Genomic DNA, 21,710 nt, shown 5'->3' with positions numbered 1-21,710 from the left:
AATCTGCTAATAAGCTATAACATATAATATAGAATTTCAAAGTGTCTGCAGAGGACAATTTAACATCCTACAAGCCCTTATCCCTACCTAACCACAATTCTCAAATATTAGCCCTATACTAAACCAGTTTATCAGAAATGAGGCTATACCTCATGAGGACCAGGTTTTGGTCTCCATGAGGACTACTGATCCTGACAAGGTCAGTGTTTATGCCTGAAAAGCTGCCAAAGCAGCAACAAATACAAGCACACAAGCATACAGTTTAATCACCAGGTAGCAGGCCAACCTCTGCTTCCTCTCTTGTGCCTTTCCCCACATTCATTCCCTCACGTGCAGCTCCATCAGTCCTGGTCAGCTGACACTCACAAACAATACGCAGCTGACCTCAGTTCAGTTTCGTAATGCTTTACAGACTCTATGAAAACAACGCTGAACACCGACAACACGGCTACCAACACACAGAGAAAGCCGTGTTTGTCCAGAGTCACGGTATCAATGACATTATCTGTACACATAAAAGTGAAGCCACTTCAACAGGGGGAAACAAGCGCCCGACTCTCTCATAATTCTGTCTGCACATCTTAACCTCGGTGGGAAGGCACTGCACCAGCCAGAGTTTATATTATCTAAGATGGAGACATAACATTTCCCCATTTCCACCTGCTTCATCTCACATAAAGCATTCTTTTTAATATCTAACTTGAATGAATAGAGGTATAGACTTTATTTATCTCACTGAACCTTCTGGGTTGTTTTTCCCTGAGACATCCATCCAGTTTTATTACATTAACACTTATTTTCTTGGTAACCTGGCAGCCAACAGAATACCCCCAAAGAATTGCTGCATGTTTGCAATAGCAGAAACAGTAAAGGTTGACTCCTGTGCCGAGTCGTCAGCTTTGGCAGGTCTGCCCGAGCAGCTCTGCTTGATCAGCTCCCGCCTCTTCAGGGGTTTGAGACTCTGCTGCTGGTTTATTCATCAAAACCCTTTAAGCTGACAACCTGACAAGTCCCTGCAGCGACTTAGGCCTTTCCTACTCATCTGTAAGCTTTGCCCTGTGTCTCTCTCTCTACCTTTTCTCACCTGCTTCTCTCTCTCACTAACCTGTCTTTTTTTTTCTCCGTGGTTTACACTGGTACGGCCACAGACTGTACATAAAGAGGAACGCACTTTCATTTGCTTCGCTCAGCCTCTCAGGTTCCCCATAATCATCCTCACTGTTGTAATGAAACCTCCAATATCACCCTCTCTTCCCTATCATCTTCTTCCTCCTCATCATTTCCTGGCGTCATATCCAAAAATATCCCTGTGGGGTTTGAAGAATGACAGCCAGTATTCTCCACAAGTGTATTCTCTACACGGCTCCCTGTTGTGAGCCTCATTATTCAGGCTTCACCTCAGCATCCTCTCACACAGATGAGAGATTCACTCTAGAAAAGGCAGTGCAACTGCCGCCATCCGCATCTACACATTTAATACAGTCCACTTAAGCTACCGTAAGTATGTGTGAATTGTTTTTTTTAAAGGCATTGGTTGATTTTACAAGGTATTTACTACCGATTTAAGCCTGTAAATTGTTTTAGGAACATAAATGCTTGACGTAGCTGTCAAATGATGTATAGTATACTAACTACTCTGATTATACAGAAATTAAATGTTTGGTTTTTACTAGGCCAGACAAGCACAGGTTATAACAAGGCAATGTGCTGTTGTTCTTTCCGCCATCAGATTACCTTGTTCATTATGAAAACAAACTTCAGCTGCCTCCTTATCTCAGGCATGTGTAACCTGCCGCGCTAAGTAAACACACACATTCAAATGACGGCTATTTGACGACAATGGGGGCATTCATTTTGGCGGCTGAAAAGTGTGAGAAACTGGTTAGACCACTGTGTCTTCACCTGACACACAAACAAGTGTCAAACTTTAGTGTCCATGGACTCTGAGCGGCAAAAACATACAGCAGCAACACAAACACAGTCGGTGCCCCCTCCCCAGCTGTTGCTCTGAGGGTCTGGATCAGACAGCTGTCTCTCCGGCCCTGAACAGAGCCCCACACTGTTGTGAAAAAGACATGCTCAGCACATTGTCAGAGGTCTCCCACTCTCTCCCTCTCTCTGCCTCTCAGTGGGGTTCTGTCGGGCAGGCCAAACAAAAGACACTGGAAACAGCCAACACTGGCAGAGCCAGCAACAATGAGCAATGAGCATGGTAATAACACACACACACACACACACACACGGAGAGAGAAAAACTTCTCCCTTTATTCCCGCCTCAAAGACAAAGGGACAAAGGCACTGCAGATGCAATTAATGCTTGTGATCGTTGCTCCACCTAACAAAGAAGTCATTAAAACGGAATCATTTTGGTTTGTGGACAAAACAAGACATTCGAGACCATGATCATTTTCAGGTTTGACAAACACTGATCAACATTTTTTTAACATTATATGGACCAAACAATTAATCGATTATGAAAATATTCGTTAGTTGCAGCTCTACACTAAAGAGAGAATAACGCATCCTGTCTCAATCAAAATATTAACCTATTTTTTGTTTATGATTATGACGTTGGAAAGAAGCTTGGGATCATGGGAAATGTTGTCTTGTTGTCACAGAACATGCAGCAAACAACAATGAGTCAAATAAACACAATCAACAAAAGACAACATCAGTAGCGAATATGTTCTTCCTTACTCCTTACCAAAATTAAAACAGACAATTACCTTAAATAGAAATACGCATTTTAACGGCTTTTTTGTTGTTCTTAGACTTCGAAAAGCAGAAATTCAAAAACGCAACCAAACATAACATTCTCACTTTTAACCTCAAAAGAAATTTTTGTTAAAATGAGGAAAATAAAATCACACAGACACGGAAAAGCACAGACAGGACAGGACGACTCACCCAGACCAGACGTGTAGATGGATTTCACAGACTTCTTCATCTTGTACAGAACGCTGCGGTCCACGTCCAGGGCCTGATCAAAGAGACAGTGCAAACAATGTCAAAATTGTGACAGTAAAAGTAAAAAAAAAAATATTTCTTACTAGTGAGCTATTTAGAGATGTAGATGCTCCAGCATGTGGATGATAAAGCAGTCGACATAGGATGAATTACTGTGAATATATGAATTGCCATGACTGAAACCATTAGTTTAAACCCTGGGTCAGATATAGCTACATAAACTATATCCTAAATGGCAGCCTTTGCAATTTGCTAATTGTCATTTTTCGATTTCAAAATGATTAATTGTTCATCCCCAAATGATAGTAAAAGTACATAATTATGAATGCGTTTGCTTCTGAATATTTGTGTAATACAGCAGTGGTTTATATCCACCAATGGGCAGTGAGTAAGCATATTTGTTTTTTGTTTAGTTTTTGTATTTCCATTGAGTTCTTCTTTAATTTAGTTTCCACTAATAAGGTTTTGGTTTGTCGCCGACAGGATTTGGCAGGTGTACTCATTACTGTAAATCCTTGACCGCTAGAATATTCAAAAACTACCGGAAAGCAGAGAAATAGAGCTTAGAGGAATCATATACTAACTGCACTTGTCATTTGTATCTCAGTATTAGTTAGCCCTCAGGACTTCCTCTGAACAACTGTAAATCCTAAACGGTTGAATAACTGCCAGATATCAAAAGTGAAAGTTATATTGTAAAAAGGGGGCAGAAGCACTCACTCATTGAATATTGTGTTAAGTGTTAAGATACATCTGTGGATGCTTTCTGGAGGACATCACCATGCTGGCTGCAAGTCATGCATTATTCAAGGCAGAATCTAAGAATAGACCACAACTCCCTTGTCAATTATTGTGTTAGTGTTTTTGGGCATCTACGTCGACACAAATGTATGCGCGTGTGTGTCCCAGAGTAAATGCCTGTAGGACGAGTCGAGGGCAGTAACCATCTGAGGTCAATTATGCAAAGGACGATTTAGCTGAGTTGCAAACACACACACACACCTATGGATGTCAGACTCTCACTGTACCCAGAACAAACACAAAATGTCCAGCGCAGACAATGCACCAACTGTATGAGTGACAGAGGGAGGGAATCTCTTGAGAAGAGGGGGATTTTTTTTTAGGAAATTAGCTTTTAGGGACTATGTTAAGTATGTCCGTCCAAACCCGGGTCAGAGTCGGCGGCGCCGGGTTTCCCTGCTCGCCATCTCACTGACACATATCAGATCACCAAGACCCCTCTGGAAACAAAAACACACAATGGCTGCCATTCAGCTACAATACACACACAAGGACACACACATAGTCTCTTGGTCTCTCTGCTATAATACTCAAAACTTATTAAATCCATAAATCGGTGCTGCACCCATATCAAGACTTTGAGAGGTTTTCTACTGCAAAAGGGAGGAACTGCTGCTCAGCACTTACTTCTCTGCAGGGTTATGTTTCTCTCACACACACACACACAATTTGAGGTGAGAGTGACAAATAATTTGACACTGGTAAAAAGAGACAGCCTGAATTAAATACCCCATTCCCGCTGGTCAATAAACTCCCTTAATCCTGGATTTAAATCAAATGACTCAGCAATGCATGCAGGTTTTTAATCAGTTCATCATCACAGGCAACACAAGACCAAGCTAATTTCTTCTTCTTCTGTTCTATTTTTTGCCACAGATGCCCCATTTATGGTGCACTCACTGTGCATTCAACTACATAAAACTTGGGATTGGGACAGTGCTGAATATCTTATATTTCATAAAACCTGATCATTTAAATTAATTTATTATCACCAACGTTAAAATACAGTGGTGTTGATAGTCTGAACAAAGACTTTTCACAGGAGGCGGATTGATTCCCATTAAGATAATTTGTTCGCTCTCATCATCATCCTCTTCTTCTGTACTTCATACACTGGTATTGCAAAATTATATTAAGATGGAGTGATGGAGTCTATACAGTAGAACAGTATCTCTGAAGAAGGCTAAGTTGTCATCACAATTCACACTGGGGTGAAAAACCAAACACCACAGCGCAGACCAACGGCAGGAATGCTGGGGTGTTTATCGCCCCTTTTTTTGTAGCTTTATTTGGGTTTAAAAAATCTCAGTCACACTCACTAATTTTATTGTCAAAAGCGGCTAAAGAAACACAGAGGAAACTCATGGGAACCACCCATGAATCGTGAAGCTTGTTGTGGTAAAAAAAAAAAAAGCTGCAGTGACTTAACAGATGCTGAAAAAGGGAAAAAAATAATAATCCAAATTATGCATACTTTAGGTTGACCTAAAACATTCACAGAGAGCAGTGAGGTTTCAAGGCTGTTTCATCATCAATGCATGATACTCCCCTGGTCTTATTCTGGCACAGACATGAGTTCAGCTGTTTGTTGAACTGAAAAATTAAAGGCAGTCAAGTGCAGTCACAATAACAACGCTGCAATGACCCAGGTCTGACCTCATAGTGACCTATGTGAGACAGCCAGCCGCACCAGCATCATTTTATTGATTCATCAAGGACTTGCTTGGTTTATAAAATGACAGAAAATGTTGATTGGTGTTTCCCAAACCTGGAACTGATAATGTTCTGATATGATTTCTTTGTTATATGGAGCAAAGAAACCAGCAAATATTCACATTTTAAGAAGCTGGAAAATCTGAAAACACACTCAAACCGATAACGTATCAAATAGTTGATCATAATTAGTCCCTTTTATAATGCTTCACAGACACAGACGCACACACAGCTTAGTCATTTGTCACTCGCAGTTGTCTGAACTGCTCGCGCTTGTTTAATATGCAGGTGAGGGACCTATATTACAATGAGTGCAGTAATATTATTTGCTTGTGAGCATGTGTTACCGCTCTTACACCCTATGACATAAATGTGACCCATAGAATACAAATAAGAACTGTAGCAAACAGGTTAACTTTAAAGTTGGAAAACATTTGTCATGTCTGTGGCAGACACATTAAAGGAAAAATTTGTTTTAATTTACCAGATGACAGAACAGGTTTATCTGCAACAAGCTCGTGTGGCTTCGAGTCACATACATTGACTTGAACATCACGGCTCCAACCAAAACCGTCAAGAAAGTCTTCCTCGCTCTCACAAACGACACACACACAATCTGGCAGTATCACGCTCCAGCAGAGCCTTTCAATCTGCCGAGGGCAGTCTGATGGGGAACGAGGAAGACAAGTGAGGGGTACAGCCAGACGAGGTAATAAACCAGATGAACACAACAAACACGAAGCCCTAAATAACCCTCACACGCACACACAGGACTCTTCAATCACTTTAACACATTTCAACTGTGACGTGCTCTCAAAGCTCGGGCAAAATGACTCTTCATCCAGCACCAGGCCACCTTTTGTTTGCAGCACTTTAAGAATGGACACTTTTAACCACAAAAAAAAACTATTCACAGGAAAGGGGGGGGGGGGGGTTTCCACTGCTGTGCCGCGTTTTCCAGTGGCACAGGATCAGAGCTGAATCCTCATACAATAGACCCAGCCTCAGTCTGAGCTTGGAGCTGCTTCAAAAGCCCTCTTCATTATTGCAATGTCAGCATTTCTCTCCTCCAAACAGGAGCTCTCTATATCCTAGAGCCACAGTGGCTGTTTCCACAAACTATATCGAATTAGTTCTCTTAATGCATGACATTATCATCCTCGCCATCTTCCATCGTCATCATCATCGTCGTGATTACAATCGGTCACCATCTGCCGCAGCCAGTCTTCAGAGACTACTGGGTCAAAAGGGTTTGTTGCCAAGGTGATCCATTCACTTATAATACAAAAAAATTAGACTAACGTGTGTCAGGTTACTGAACTCGGCAGACAGATAATATCTTAAGTGTGTTCCAGAACGGACTGAGGGAGAGCAGATACTCTACGCCGCACTGAGATTACATCATGAATTGAAGTTTTGAGACAAGCGAGCACCCATTTCATTCAAGAAAATATACAACTAATTCTGCAGAATGTGAAAGTGTAAGGTTTGTCATTTGTCCATTAAAATGACAAATGATGAATGAAGCCAAAGACCAACCATTACAATGCTGGTGTGAAGACAGAAAATAGCTCACTTCACACAGACATGTGGAGAGAGGGACAAGGGGGACAGCGAGGCAAAGTAAATCCAGCTAACCAGCCGCCTTTATCGCTGCACTCTCCACATCTTCCTCTGCCGGGTGAAGAAGAAAGGCATTCCTGAATGATTGGATGCTGGAATGACTGACAGACAAGACAGAGACCCAGCCCCATTGTCCCTGCTGACAAACTATCTGCTGATGACAGCATGTCTACTGAGCAAGGAGCTTTCCTGCTTTTCTCAGAGGCTCCCCATCTACACACTACAGCTTATGCACACATTTTTACAAAGACAATCCAAAAGAAACCCTACCCATCTGCAGCAGCAGCAGCAGCATTAATGTCATCACCACACAACTTCTTTGAAGCTCCCCCCTCACACATAAACACATACAACATACCAAGAACACTGTCTGACCTCATGTCCTCTGTCTGCAACAGTCATGTGACCAAAGAGTCTGCCACATACAAAGGAATCAGGCAACAAGGCAGCAGGCGTGGATGTAATTAACCCGTTTATTTGATCCCTGTGTGGGTACAGTATCTGTGCTGGTGTAGTCCACATTTAATTGGCGCACCAGATGTTACACGTTTTATTTCACAAAGAAAACGATAGCTAGCTACCAAGACTTGACTCACAAAGATCATAAATAAAAAGCCTTGTTTTTAAGGGTACATCATAGGAAAGACAGATTTATTTTCCATTTATATACTTCCTGTCCACACCAGATGTATCCCATTCATTCTGCTCTTTGATCAACTATCAGCTCACAAACTAGCACTGGTGTTGCTGTACCTCACACACCTCTCTACTAAATGACAACTGTTTAGTGTATCGTTACATGGTGAGGGTTCACTGTGCTTTCCACTGAAAACAGGAATACAAGTCACTCCTCCAAGCAGTTGCTTGGTTAGTTTAAGGGAATACTGCTAACGTAAAAAAAAAAAAATTGTTTTCAAACTAATATGTAGCCAGCAGTTTAATTGGAGCTCTAAAACACTAAAACACTTGAGAATTGTGTATAGCAGGTACATAGAAGGGCTCACACATTTTTTTTCATGCATTCCTACAATGTTAAAATAGCAATACGCGCCACACTGCAACAAAGAAGCGAGTCTGGATACAGGAAGTCTGCTGATCACTGCCGATAATATATTCCAAACACTACAACTGTCTCTGACTTATAATAGGCTACAATAAAACAAAAAGAGAGACATGGCATCAAAGAGGGTTTGATACAGCTTACATGTCATTTCTTCCCTGTTTTACTTTGTTAATTATTACATTAAAACCTCCTCACCAAGAATCCAGAAGCACCTGATCATGCAGCTGCTTATAAAACACAAATCTGCTGCACCGCTTTTGGCACACACCTAGTTATAAAAATTCAGGGGTGCAGCAACTTTTGGAGCCCTCACAATCAACATGCAGGCCATAATGATGGTATTTCTGGGGCACACCACGTCACATCGGATTTGCTTCAAAAAGGCTTAAGGGAACTGCTGAGGTAGTTTCTCCGTCTATTTCTGTTCACAGGTTGGACACATTACCAGCAGAAAATTGTGTAATGACGTGCCGCCGAGTGTGAAATGTTGATATAATGCACCACCGGTTTTTCCTCCTACCTGACTGCCAAATGTAATGTTATGTTAGGTCACCTGTAGGCAATCTGTGGAGACTGTCCCTGAAGGAAAATAAAATAAACATCAAAGTATTAGTAGGAAGCTGCATTGCAGAATGAGACAGGTCAGCCTTTCTGCAGGTGTAGATGTCAAACATTTGTTCAGCTCTGCAGGCATTACAGAGAAGGATATGTCATGTGTACTTTTACATTTTACAGTCATTTACGTTAAAAGACAGTGTAAAGGAGCCAAACTGCTTAATGAAAAAAATCGACCTAAAATAATCTTTTCAAGGGTTTCAAGTGTTTCATTCACAACTTCTCTCCATGCTGAGTGAGTAAAGTCAATATTTGGACAGAAGTGGGTTCCATTCAGGCCACCGCTGACAGGCCATGCATGCAGGGTTTCTCTGTGCTCTCACACAGCTCAGATGTGTGTAGTCAAAGCTGCCCCGAAGGCAGCATGGAAAACTCCATGCCTGCAAGTTCAGTGTGGAACATGGAGAAAACGAATGGCTAATTTTTGCAGAAGCACTGTGGTCACAAAGTTGACACTGAACTAAAAAAAATGTGGAGACTTAGACCATTTTTCAAGAGAGCATTTTTTGGGGGGGTTTTCTGTTACTCCTGAGTTATTCAAACGTTTCATCTACCTACAAGCCGTCTGGTATTTTAGCACCGGGACACTTGGGGCTTTACAGCTCCACAGGGAGCACAACAAAGACCACTGTTGGAACAGAGCCTTGACCGCCAGCTGCCAAAAATCACACTGCAATGACAACATCAGTTGCAATAATTTATGTGTTAGAGAAAACAAACTTTCATGTTGACCGCTTAGGCTTTTTTTATTCACATTTTACAATGTGACAGACCTGGGCATTTGGTTTTCCCCAGACAGCCGCAGTGTCTCATGGTCATAATACTTCAGTGGCGGTGTTTGTTGTGCGTCATTTGAAGTAAATTGAAATTTACTGCATTGTTTGTCACTGTTGGAAAATTAGCATTCTCTCATTTCCTGCATTTCTAAACCCAAGGATTACACACACTAACAAACTTCTAACGTGTCAGACAATAAAGATGCAAATTTAATACCAAAAACCTGTTGTCTTGCCCACTATAAGAGAGCATAAAATAAAGTTAATAAACTAGCAGGAGGCTGATAAAAACCTCTTTGAAGGAGTGGCATGGAAATAAGGACCAAATGTGCTGCAATTTGAGAGAAACCCCTTGACAGACTTCATATTGGAGTTCCTCCTTGTCCCTTTCCACATAGACATGTGCCAAAAATGTTGAACAAATGGTGTCAAAGCAGTAGTGCCAGAGGCAAAGTGACAAAACGTTCTCCTAAAATTTAAAAAGGAGTATGACGATGCCTAAGAGATGCAGCAAGGAGATGATTTGCTCTCTCCTGGAAAACACTGCAATAAAACACTTCAGAGAGCATAAATGTGTATGTGTGCCATTGGGGGCTTAAGAGAAGGAGAAGGTTTGTTTGATCTCTGCTGGAAACTTGTAGAATGAAGAAAGTTTGCCTGTACATAAACCCAGCTTTAGGAGAACTCCAACAGTTTTCTGATAAAACTTGTCTAAAATTAAAAAGACCCTCAGAGGAGTTAATGTGGGAGAAAAAAATTCAAATAGAGAAGGCATGCAGGTCTGTTTTCAGAGTGAAAGTGACAGCAGGACAACACAAATATGAGAATTCTCCCTTTAACGTCCCACTGTGGCCTCAACAGAGGCGAGTGGCTGGGACTACAAGTCAGTGATAGTGAGAGTTCATTAATGAAGAGAGTGAACAATAGCCATCAACAGGAACCGTCTCAGGCAATCTGGGCGGGGACATTCTGATGGATGAGATGAGCTTTATGTTCCCCATTTATCCTAAGTGTCCCCAGTGTCCAGCCCCCTAACCTCTGTGTAGGACAGACAGCGGCGCTCTCCCCTTTCACCTCGATCACCTTCACCATGCTGGATCAAACCTTCAAGATCTTCATTCTGGTGATAGTGATCCCATCTTCAAACAAAATAGATCTATCAGGTTTGACAGTGGCCACTACCACGTTCCAACACACAATCATTAACAAGGGAAAAAAATGTGTGAAAAAGTGAGTCAAATAATTTCACATCTCAACAGTCAAAGTCCATCAGGGATAAGAGAGATCACTGCTTGGAATCGATTGAAACAGGACCATGATCTTTGCCCCAAGATAATCCATTGGGACGTCTGCTGCATCATAATGAATGATGCTGATCAAAATTAGAATTAGAACACAAACACAGAATTACCAGGCCCTGGAGAATACAGACAAACTCTCTCTTTTCAAACAAAGATCCAAAACGAGGAAGAAGACAGACACAAATTATGGAAATTAGATCTCCTTTTACTTAAGTTAGCATTATTACACCAATAAATCTCACACTAGCAAAGGAAACACAAGTGTGTGAGCTCTCAAGTCATCTCAAAGGAATGATTACAGTTACTGAAATTACACTCCTGTTGAATACTCAATAATAAAACATGGATTTAAACTGCTTGTTGCCTCTAATGTTTTTGTGCTCGTCCAAAATGAACAAAATAAAGAGGATGAAACAGGATGAAAACAGTTCAAGTTCGAAGTTTTTTGTTTTTTTTAATACTTAATGTATTTGGCTTTGCTTGACTATACTTGGCCTGCATTAAATACACTATGTCACAGCCAAAGAAGAGTGTTGGCAGCAGATGTAGAGGCATTAAGCTTCATAGGGGGTAGTACATTCAAGACTAGCCAGAGTGGCTACAGGTGGCTACTCACTCGAGCTGGACTGCACATTTGTGTCATGTGTGTACGAGAGCTCATCTGTGTGCCTCTAAAGCGATTAGGACGTGGATTGTCCCAGCATTGATAATCCAACTGTCTCAAGTCATGTCAAAACTTTCCTTCAGGCCACCTGTTCCCAAGGGGCAGCTGCTGTTCTCAGCCAGGCCTCGGCCGTTCCTGACAACATTCCTGGATTTGGGAGGGAGGAATCGGCACAGGAGGAGGCCAGGCCAGGCCTTCCCCTGGCCCCGGGAACAACTCCAGCATCAACACAAGCCGACAGACCAACACTTGGAGAAGAGTTATGAGAGCCCACTTGCCTTCAGATGTAACATATCGGCCGTAAATCAATAAGCTATAAAGGAAATGGGCCAACACAAAGCGGTAGTAGAGTTCCGCAACGATTAAATAGCATTGAAGACACTTATACAAGATATGATTTTGTGTCAACAAAAGAAGAAGTAACACAAACAAAGAGTGGCTCGAGATTAGGGATAAAGGAGCTATAAAGCCTCTCACAGCAGGCAGTTATCAAATACGTTTTAACACTCATTAGCTCAATGAAAATCTACTTAATGTTGCACAAGCCACATTACCTCATTAGACACCGACATCAGGAGGCCCCCACGACAGTCTGTAAGAACCAGACTGTGAAAACCACCTGTGCATGCTCGAAATGCCATTGCTGTTCCCAGAGGTACTCCCCAATAGACTCTCAACAACGTCACGCAACGAGGCAACATGCCTTACCCATGCATAGCTGGCATACCAAGTGTGATGGACCTCAGTTAGATTAAATAATAGCCAGATGGAAGACTAATGATGCAAGCCTTCAGGACTGATGCAGCCGCCCCAAACTCCCCAAGACACCAGCACTGGCCCATGAAAAGCAGACGGGATTATAAATAGCCATTATTCATGCACCAAAAACGAATAAACTGGACAAAGGGATGTGTGATTGTGTGAGCGGCTGAGTGGGTGGGTGGGTGTCTGCCACTGAGATAGTCTATAAAATGTGCAGCAGCTCTCTGTCCTCTGTGGGGTATTATGGCGGGTAATTCGTGTCAAAGACATAGCTTCTACAAAAATAAATGGAAAAGCTACAATGAAAAACAATAATAAAATCTGTCCACTGCCATCATCTCAATAATCTGTCAATTCCAATACATACATTACTTGTAAAGCACTATTTGTACAGGTACACGAAACTCGAAGTGAAGACCAAAAAACTGAATAAATAATAATTGTAAAACATTCAGATTAAAAGCCTAGTTGAAGGGGTAGATTAGGTTTTAAATGCATTTAAAATATCAACACCAGAGGCTCAGCTGCTTTATACATAGTGAAAGAGTTTAGGGTTTCCAATATTATTGGACAAAATACGCAGGGACAAACATGGTAAAAAAAAAACATGAGATACAGAACTTTGCTTCACGTGGATAATTATATTTATGCAACAATACCAAGTAATGTTCAAGGGTGTATTGCCATCAAAGCCTCCATCCATCAATCCCCTTTAATTACAAAGTAGTTGTAATGTCATGGAGGATACTGTCCGTCTGTGCAACAACATGCAACTGACAGTCTGATCAAAGGGCTGCACTGCTGACAATTCAAAAGCTGGTCCTCAATGTCAAGTAGTGGTGGCTGATGTGCAGCCGCAGGCTTTAACACTCAGCAGTCTTCTGCAGCCGACTGTATGAGTCAGATCCGTTTTCATGCCCATTGTATTCAGTCAGTCAACACTATGTAAAGGCATTTGATGTGAAACACAGTGACACCAATAACTGACCCACTCTAGCAGAGAATAGCCACACCATTAAATCTATAAATGTCTGTCACAGTGAGGTTTAAATTCCAACATCAGAATTCTAGACAGACTTTCATACCTGAGCGAGAAGTGGATGCACTTGAGATTTGTTCAAGGAGACAACTTTATCGATTGTGTCGTTCAGGGTTTTCTCTTTGGCTGGCTAGAAACCAGTAACTGGGGCATTAAAAAAAGATGCAAAAATAGACCTGATGATGAAAATGTGTGCCAGTTTCTGGTCTCAGACAGACAGTGTGCAGACATACGCATGAGATTTTGCTTGGCTGAAACAAAAGCACAAGGGAATTTTAACCAACATCAGTGCTTAACCCTGCGGTCAGCACTGCCCTCAGCACTAATGCTGCCTTTCAATCAAACCTGTGTGGTAGCGAAGATGAGGTTTTTGACACATAGATGATCAGACAATTAGCTTTGTGAAAAAAGGGGTTTTTGCTCATGTACGCTCAACAGTACGTTTGCATGCACAGTCAAATCGAACTACAACTGGACGACTGCCCTTGTCCCAGTAAACAAGCTCTAGAGGGGGGAATATTGTGCACCTTTTTGATGTTATGCACATTGAGTTGCACCTTGGTTAAATATGACAACTCATTTATTTTACATTTTAAACAACCGTGACAGCTTTTATGCAGACAGGATGAGCAACATATACTTATTTCAAAGTAAAAAAAAAACATTACTGCTACTCCCTCAGATTCTGTTCATGTACACTTCTTTCTTTGATTATTTTAATGCAATATTTTAGAGGCATTTCATACATGTGTGCTGGTTTTACATTTTAAATTCAGTTTGAAAATGTTTGTAATTGAATAGCCCTGGTATGCATGTGTTAGTCTGACTTAAAGACATTGAATTTAAGACTAATACCTTTTTTTTTAATGCCATATACATGTACTAGCTTCTGTTAAACAAGTGGCAAGACAACTGGACAACAGCTCCACAAAATGTGACAATGACAATAAATGACACCACATATTGAACAGCAACAACCAGCTGTGACATTACATAAGTAAGTGAAGTAAGAGCTGTAAGGAAATTGCTCTTTACAAAGTTCTGAATAACAATGAAACAACAGAAACAGACACATTAGTTGTTGTTGAGATTAGATTAGATTAGATTAGAGCATTCTTGGTGACCTGCTACACAGTCTCCATTTACTTCTATTTATTTAGGTTATATTGGACACTTTGAGGAGACAACGAACAACTTGATACTTCTCTCTAAAAAAGTGTGGAGGAAAAAAAGGCTGTTGCATCATGACCCAACATCCTCTTACTGGATCAACAGGTTTTTATTGGTGTGGTTTTACCAACACGCACACACACATGCGCTCTGTGAATAGCTTCTTAATAGCTGGCAGTTTAAAACTACTAGCCTAATTAAGATCATGTCAGATGCAGTAATGCTTAGAAATAAATAATTGCACTGCATTGTGCACCCTTGTACGTAAAACCTGTGTGTGCTCGAGTGTTTAAAGCCTTCCAATAAACAACCAGACCCAAAGGTCCATTTAAAACGTCCTGGGAGTAGGTGACACTGTTATTGCACCAGCTATTTTAAAACAACAGAAACTGGAAATGCAGATCACAGCCTCTTTTCCACCATGTTTGTTGTGTTGTTTAGCATAACATGGACAGGCGTTACTAATGTGGGTTAAACAAAGTTTCTGTCACCAATTGGCGGGTGTGCAAAAATAACTAATTCTCATAACATTAACAGTGACAGTGACCTGAAACTGAGGATGCTAAATGCAGCATAGCAATCATTCCCTTGATTATTAACACCTGTGCCTTTCCTCCTGGGAACAAAATGTATGTCATGGAAAAAGCCCATTAAATACAGCTCATTTCATTACGTCTGAGATAAGACAGAAGCTGCAGACGCTAAGTTACACTATAACTTTAGGTACATTTGAAGTGATCATATCGCGTTACAACGCAAGGCCGAAACGTCACAGGGAAATTCTTCCCCTTTTCAGGGTAGTTTCAACATCGAGAATAATGGCTTTGCAATATGGACTGAAAACCAGTTATGCTCGTGTTTGTGCTTTCATAACAGTGTTGTCATGCATGAATTGTAGCCACCAACCCTCATTAATCAAGTATATTGTCAAAACGCAAGCGAAATGAGAGACTGAATTAATTAAAAAAAAAAACAACTCTGAGTCGGCAAAAAGACAGACATACTATTTTAGAAATGCAGAGGTGCCAATTTCCAAAACAGAGCATCCTCAGAAATAATACACCAGCTCACCGTAGCATTACACAATCAGCCCGTCTTTAACCGACAGCTCGAGGGTAAAAAAACAACAGGTGAATAATCATTTTTGGAGAATCAGCACATTATTTTAAAGTCGGATAGTTCTATTTTCATCCCATTTGCTCTTCATGAATTCACAATATCGTCATAAAAGTGAAGGGTGAAAGAGTTCACCACCCGGCGGTTAGTCAAATCCTGCCCGTGTGCACGCATGTAAATGTGTTTTTGTTTGCCTGCGTGTGTATTTGAGAGGCTGGGCACACAATAAGTGGAACGGCACTGTTTAATTGGTCAAACAGACCAAAGTGTCAGTCTCGTTGTCCAAAACAATGAGGGCCTTGTATTCCCCGAGCCTGAACGTGGGTCAGTCACTGTGAAACAACAACAACAACACACTGCTCCACGTCTGCACAACTACAATTCAACAAAAGGCAGCAGCAGGACAATTACAACAAAGCCACTGAATTGGATCCTCGGCCCAACAATTCATCCACACAAGCCACCAATTACAGCGGAGCTACTATTTAAAAAGGGAGTCAAACCCACACACTTATTTGTTTACTTCCACAGAAAAGCACATTTATTATTTTCACTCTTTGGTGTCCGACCCAGTATGAGACATTGAATTTTACCTGTTTTTAATTGTTTGTTGTTTTTTTAGGTAGTATTTGTCTATATTTTATTTATCTCTAATGTACGGCAGTTTGTTTCAGCTGTTGTTTTTAAAGTGTGCCATAAATAAAGTTGGATTGGATTGGAGTTAGACTGCCAAAAGCAAATTACACTTTATTCAAAACAACAGGGATTTTAATGAATCAGAAAGCACCGAAGCAACTTGCTCTGACACTGAGGTTACACCTCGTAGCACCTGTCAGCCTGAGCAGGTGTAGGTTGTAGCTTCCTGGCTCAGTCCTCCACAAATACAGGTTAATAAATGTGACGCCAATATGCTCACCGCGGTGCAGAGGATCAGAGAAGCTTAAGGTGAAATTGTCACGGAGCCCAGATGTGGATTAACTGGGTCAAACTGACATTAGAGGGCAACAACTTATCTCGTCTCTGCACGTATCATCAAGCATTCAAAAGACGGGGCATCTGCTTTTGCCATAAAAGCCACAAAATGATGACTCAAAACTTTTCCTCCGAAGGAGCCAGGAGGACACTTTCCTCCTCACTTGTCACTTTAAAGCTCCCTACCTACCTACAGTACAAGTGCTCACTCACTCAGGAGACCAGGGGACACACTTAAAAACACTGTGTGTGGCTCATGTGGGAAATTCTATTTTTACTATCAAGCAGCAGCAGGGCGAGGCACTGCTACACAAAGTGGGGAAACTACAACAAGGGAGGGAGGGAGCGCTGTCAGGGAACAAAGCGGAAGTGTCCTTCCTCCTGATGACCTGCAAGTTAAAGTGAGGGACACAAAGTGCTCTTTCTCTGTCTGGGCACACACAGTGCACTGCTGAAGTACACTGAAGCAAATGCATATCGTCTATCCTCGTGTAATGCGACATGAACAATCATTTATTCAAGATTAATTCACTGATTACTGGTTGAAAGTTGTGTTTACAGTACGTCCACAGTGTCCAGTCCATACATTAAAAAGAAATCCTGTTTTTGTCTAATTACATCATTTGAATTAATCAAATATTGGTTATTTGTTGATTATTCAGCTGATTTGGGCTTTTTTAAGTGAGAACTTCTGGTTTCTTTTTGTCTTTCTATGACAGTAAACTGAACATCTTTGGTGTGTGGACAAACTACTTTTTACGCTTTTCTATGTTTTTCACCATTTCCTACATTTAATAAATCAAAACAACCATTAGAATAATAAGAAGTATTCAATAGATTGTTTATGAATTTGATATAAGTTGCAACCCTATCCATAATGATCCTTTGCATTTGTTTCGAGAGTTTTCCTTTATCCAGATTCAAGGTCATGCCATAAGCAAATTCCTAAAAAAATCCTTTAGGGCAAATCTGGATTAAAAGCTATATGCTGTGAATAGATTGCTCTGGCTGGCTGCTTTCCCTCAGAGGACAGACCAATTTCAACTTCTTGATGAAAATTGCTGTATAATGGCACACTTTGGAGCACACACAGCAATAAAAACCCCTTTGATGAATGATGAGCTGAGCTTATTGGAATAATGTGGAGGATGGAGCATAAGGGATGGGGTGGAGGACACTTTTAAGTGACCTATAATACCACTTATGAAGATAGTACAGCATTAGGACTAAACTGTCAATTCCCACTTTGCACATAAATATTCTTCTGCATTTTAAAAAGCTTAAAAGTGTATATTCACCTCCTCCAGAGAAGCCACTGTGTTCCTGCAGTGGGACATTCTGGTGGTGAAGTTGGAGGCAGTGGGTGATTTATAGTCTTCATTCGTCTCTGCCACAAACTCTGAGACTGTGATTTGGTCCGGCATAATTAATCCGTTTGCTGACAAGAAGAAGAAGAAGAAGGAGCACTTTGTTTAATCCTCTCTCTCTCTCTCTCTCGCTTTGTATGTTCAGTTTTAGGACATACAGTTCACAGTAGCAGCGGTAGTAGTGTCTGTGAAGGCCCCCCGCGTGTAGTCAACCATCTCCGGGTGTGTTTAAGTCATTCCCCGGTTTTGCTCCACACTCACTCCCAGTGTCGCACGTTGGCTCGAGCAGCAGCAGCAGCACCGCGCGGTGCTCACAAGGTGATGTTCACGTTTCTTTATCCGTTCCGTCTTTCAGGTCCACACTTCCCTCGTCCTGTGGTCGGGGGGGAGGCAGCGGAGCTTTCTCTGTAACTCTCTCCGTTTCCCTTAACGCCCGAGAGACGCAGACACGACAGAGCCGAGGACGAGTTAACTTCTTCCTCCCGGAGCCCGAGGAGAAACAACAAACAGGCGTTTCAACGGGAGCGCAAGAAATTGACAAAGGTAGAGGAGGGGATTCAATGGACCCGCAGCAGCCAATCACAGGCGCCGGCTGGTAATTGGCAGCCAATCAGCATTCACGGAAGGCGTGAGCTCATGTTGCCTTCACTTGCTCTTCGTAAAGGCTAGTTCTATGTGGCATTCGCACTATAAACGTGTTATTATCTCTTTTTTTAGAATAGATGACGTTTATTCTTAGTGATTACATCCGTTACTGAGGAAAAAACGTTTTTATTTATTTATATTTAATTCCTTGACACGCTTGGGAAAGTGAGGGGTGAGCAGAGGAATCATTCATTCATTCATTACTATCTGTAATTCAATTCAATTGTCCCCATTAGTTAGCTGGTCATTCAGTTGGTTGACTTCTAATTGTAAATTAATCTTAGCTGTGTTAAGCTAAGGTAACATTTTTCATGTCTTACCATCAAGTGATATTCATACAGTCACAATAACTATGTGTTAATGGAACAAATTAACAATTAAGCCCTTTCAGGTGGAATTGACAACTAATGGTAGCATTCAGTACGTATTGCTATTTTTATTGTTATTTTTGGCACCAAATGATGAAAAGGAAACAAGTTGGGCTTGTAACCCGGAAAGTTGCCAGTTCAAATGGGCCTGGGGGTGCTCCTTACATCTGGGTTAAATGCAGAGGTCAATTTCACAATCACTATTTGGTCTGTGTGCAAAAAGTACTGATTTTAATTAAGTATATGTGCACTAGAAAGATTTAACTGTTTTGCTGTGGCAATTGTGAGAAAGACAGTCAGTTGTGTTCAACTAACCCATATACATAATACAAACATTTTCGTAAAAAGAGTACCATGTATGACACAGTTATTACAGCACTGCAGTTTCCAAGATTCAAAATATATTCGACCTGTTTTTCACTTACTGTTCAGGCTGTAGTGTGTGATACAAATATTTCTGACAGCACCTGAACGCAACACCTCGATTTCATTGCCACTAAACTGAAGTTTGTTTCTTAAATCTAAAAGATATTGCGAAACTGATTGCAGCAGAAGGAATAGGAGGAAGGTTGCTTTGATACACTTGTGGGCAAGTATCTTATGTTTTTGAATCAAGCAATGATGTTAGTATTATTACATTATTACAAACTACACTGCCGCATAAGCTGATTGTGACAAGACATTTGTTATAGGCAACTTTCCTCTGACATTACCAAACATTTTAATATGGATTTTTCAGCCACAAGTTTGTGTATAAACAAAACAAAAAATCCATGCATACCCTGAAATGGAATATACTTTAAATGCTTAATTATTTATTATCCCCTTCCTGGACCTCTGACAGTAAGGCCAAAGGTACATATTTAAATGGAACCTTGTCTGTATTGTCTGAAGGTTCGTTTAATTGAAATTCAATTAATCAGTTAAAAGGGCCTTGACGGACAAATTACCTCATTGAGATGTAAAAACAGGCGCATTACGTAGCCGTCTATGTGATGAGGAATAATTTAAAGTCCTCCATTAAAAAAGAGGGATCAGACAGAGGCAGCACTGACAGTAATGAGACCTGATGCTGTGCTATTACCAGAAGTGGAAAGAGTATTGAATTAAAATAAAATACCACTATTTTTTATAAGATTTTACAAGTAAAAAGAACTGGTTTAAAAAAGTAGCTTGTTTAAAATTTAGGTTGGGGTTCTTTCTTGTGTCGTGCAAAAAGGGGACACAAATCTGACATGAATTGTTTTTAGTTAAAGGTAAAACCTTTACAAATTAAAGTGCTGACAATATGAAATATATTAATACATCACATGCCAGTCAACATGGGTCAAAGGTCACAAATGCTTTAGCTTTCTCACTCACTCAGCGACCATAATTAGCACCAATTCACCTCTCCTCATCATTCCCCTGTCCTCTATCCTCATCACTCCTCATCATTCACCTGTCCTGTCTGTTACTCAGCAACAGATGTGATTTAAAATTATCTAAAATGTCATTACTTTCCACCTCTGGCTGTTACAGTATACAGATAAAAAAGTCTAATGAGACCAGTATTGAGTGCTATACCAATCGTTGTGTGCTCTGTATGTAGCTCCTGGCTTACAAATGTCCCATGTTCTGTCCCACTATGTGCTTTGATATAGGCCAGAGCCAAGAATACAAACACAAGACCAAAAACAATCAGTGTCTCCATCAGTCCTGCTGTATGGGGAAGAAGGTGGAGGAGAATGAAAACATTCTATTGTTGGGCACTGCAGGAAACTTGTGAAAACTCTCCCATGCATGAATTTTTGTCAATAGGAGTTTTTATATATATATAAAAAGCAACCTCTCCTCCCAAGACTCTTGTGTTTTTCCGGTGGTTTTTGGATTAAAAAAATCCGCTGATGTTTCCCAGCTTCTTCAGCTCTGGCAAAGACAGCGACCAGTATAAATAGTATCGCAGCGGCGGAAAGGCAAAAAAACCATGGGCAGCCTTTAAATCAGAATCTGGGCAGTGTTCACACATTTTTTCAGCTCGGCAGCGTCTCCTGGCAAGCTGCTAAATGAAGAGAATGAGACCCAGACTGACCCTCGCTGGCTTCTCAGGCGTCATCTCCCCCGTATGAAATGAACACGCACACAATTCCAGTGAACATCTGTTGCCCAGAGGAACAGCAGCTCAGTCAGTGAGGTCAGCGGGGATCAAACAACACCAGCCACGCTCTCCATCACTGACATAGAGTCATGCGTTCATACTGTCTCTGTTCCTTAAAGGTCCACTATGTAAGATTTCGGAGGGGCTTAGGATTTTGTGTGTGTATAATTGCTTCAAAGGAAAAATAATAATAATTTGGTCTTGGTAGCCTTATATACTTCTGTGCTCATGCTGCATGCAGCGAAGTGCATGTCGCATATCTTGTGTAGTATCTCACTTCACCATCGGGTGGCGGTACAAGTCTGGACGCAGGGAATGGGATGCATTCCTACAGAAGAAGAAAAGAAAGATGCTACAGCTCGGTTTGAGCGGCTCACAACCGAAAGGCTGACACTTTTCCCTGAGCGGAGTTTGGACGCTGGCAAGTTTGTGACGTCATTCAGAGAATCTCAACGCCGATTGGCCATTGATTGTTGTCGCGTCAGCGCGGTTTTTAATGCAAATTGAAAGTCTACTACTATAATTCTAAGTGCAATGTATTTTCTCCACATTTCTAAATTTCAAAAATAAGCCTATTCCTTTTTCAGCTATTGGCATAATTGTGTTCAAGG

At 41.1% G+C, this 21,710-nt stretch overlaps 1 protein-coding gene across 1 annotated transcript in view; it reads right to left on the bottom strand.

Annotated features, from left to right (window-relative positions):
- asap2a (ArfGAP with SH3 domain, ankyrin repeat and PH domain 2a) overlaps positions 1-18,006 on the bottom strand; it is a gene marked incomplete at both ends in the record, with an annotated part of 44,488 nt that extends 26,482 nt beyond the window's left edge. The window contains 2 exons of the mRNA XM_083885945.1: positions 2,908-2,980; positions 17,881-18,006. Coding sequence (XP_083742071.1) covers positions 2,908-2,980; positions 17,881-18,006 — 199 coding nt within the window. The remainder of the gene's footprint in view (positions 1-2,907; positions 2,981-17,880) is intronic.
- Positions 18,007-21,710: the final 3,704 nt, after the last annotated feature.

This window comes from Microchirus variegatus, assembly GCF_963457635.1.
Source record: "Microchirus variegatus genome assembly, chromosome: 2".
Classification (NCBI taxonomy): Eukaryota; Metazoa; Chordata; class Actinopteri; order Pleuronectiformes; family Soleidae; genus Microchirus; species Microchirus variegatus.
Note: the sequence above shows the minus strand (reverse complement) of the source record. Positions and strands in the feature narration are given on the sequence as shown.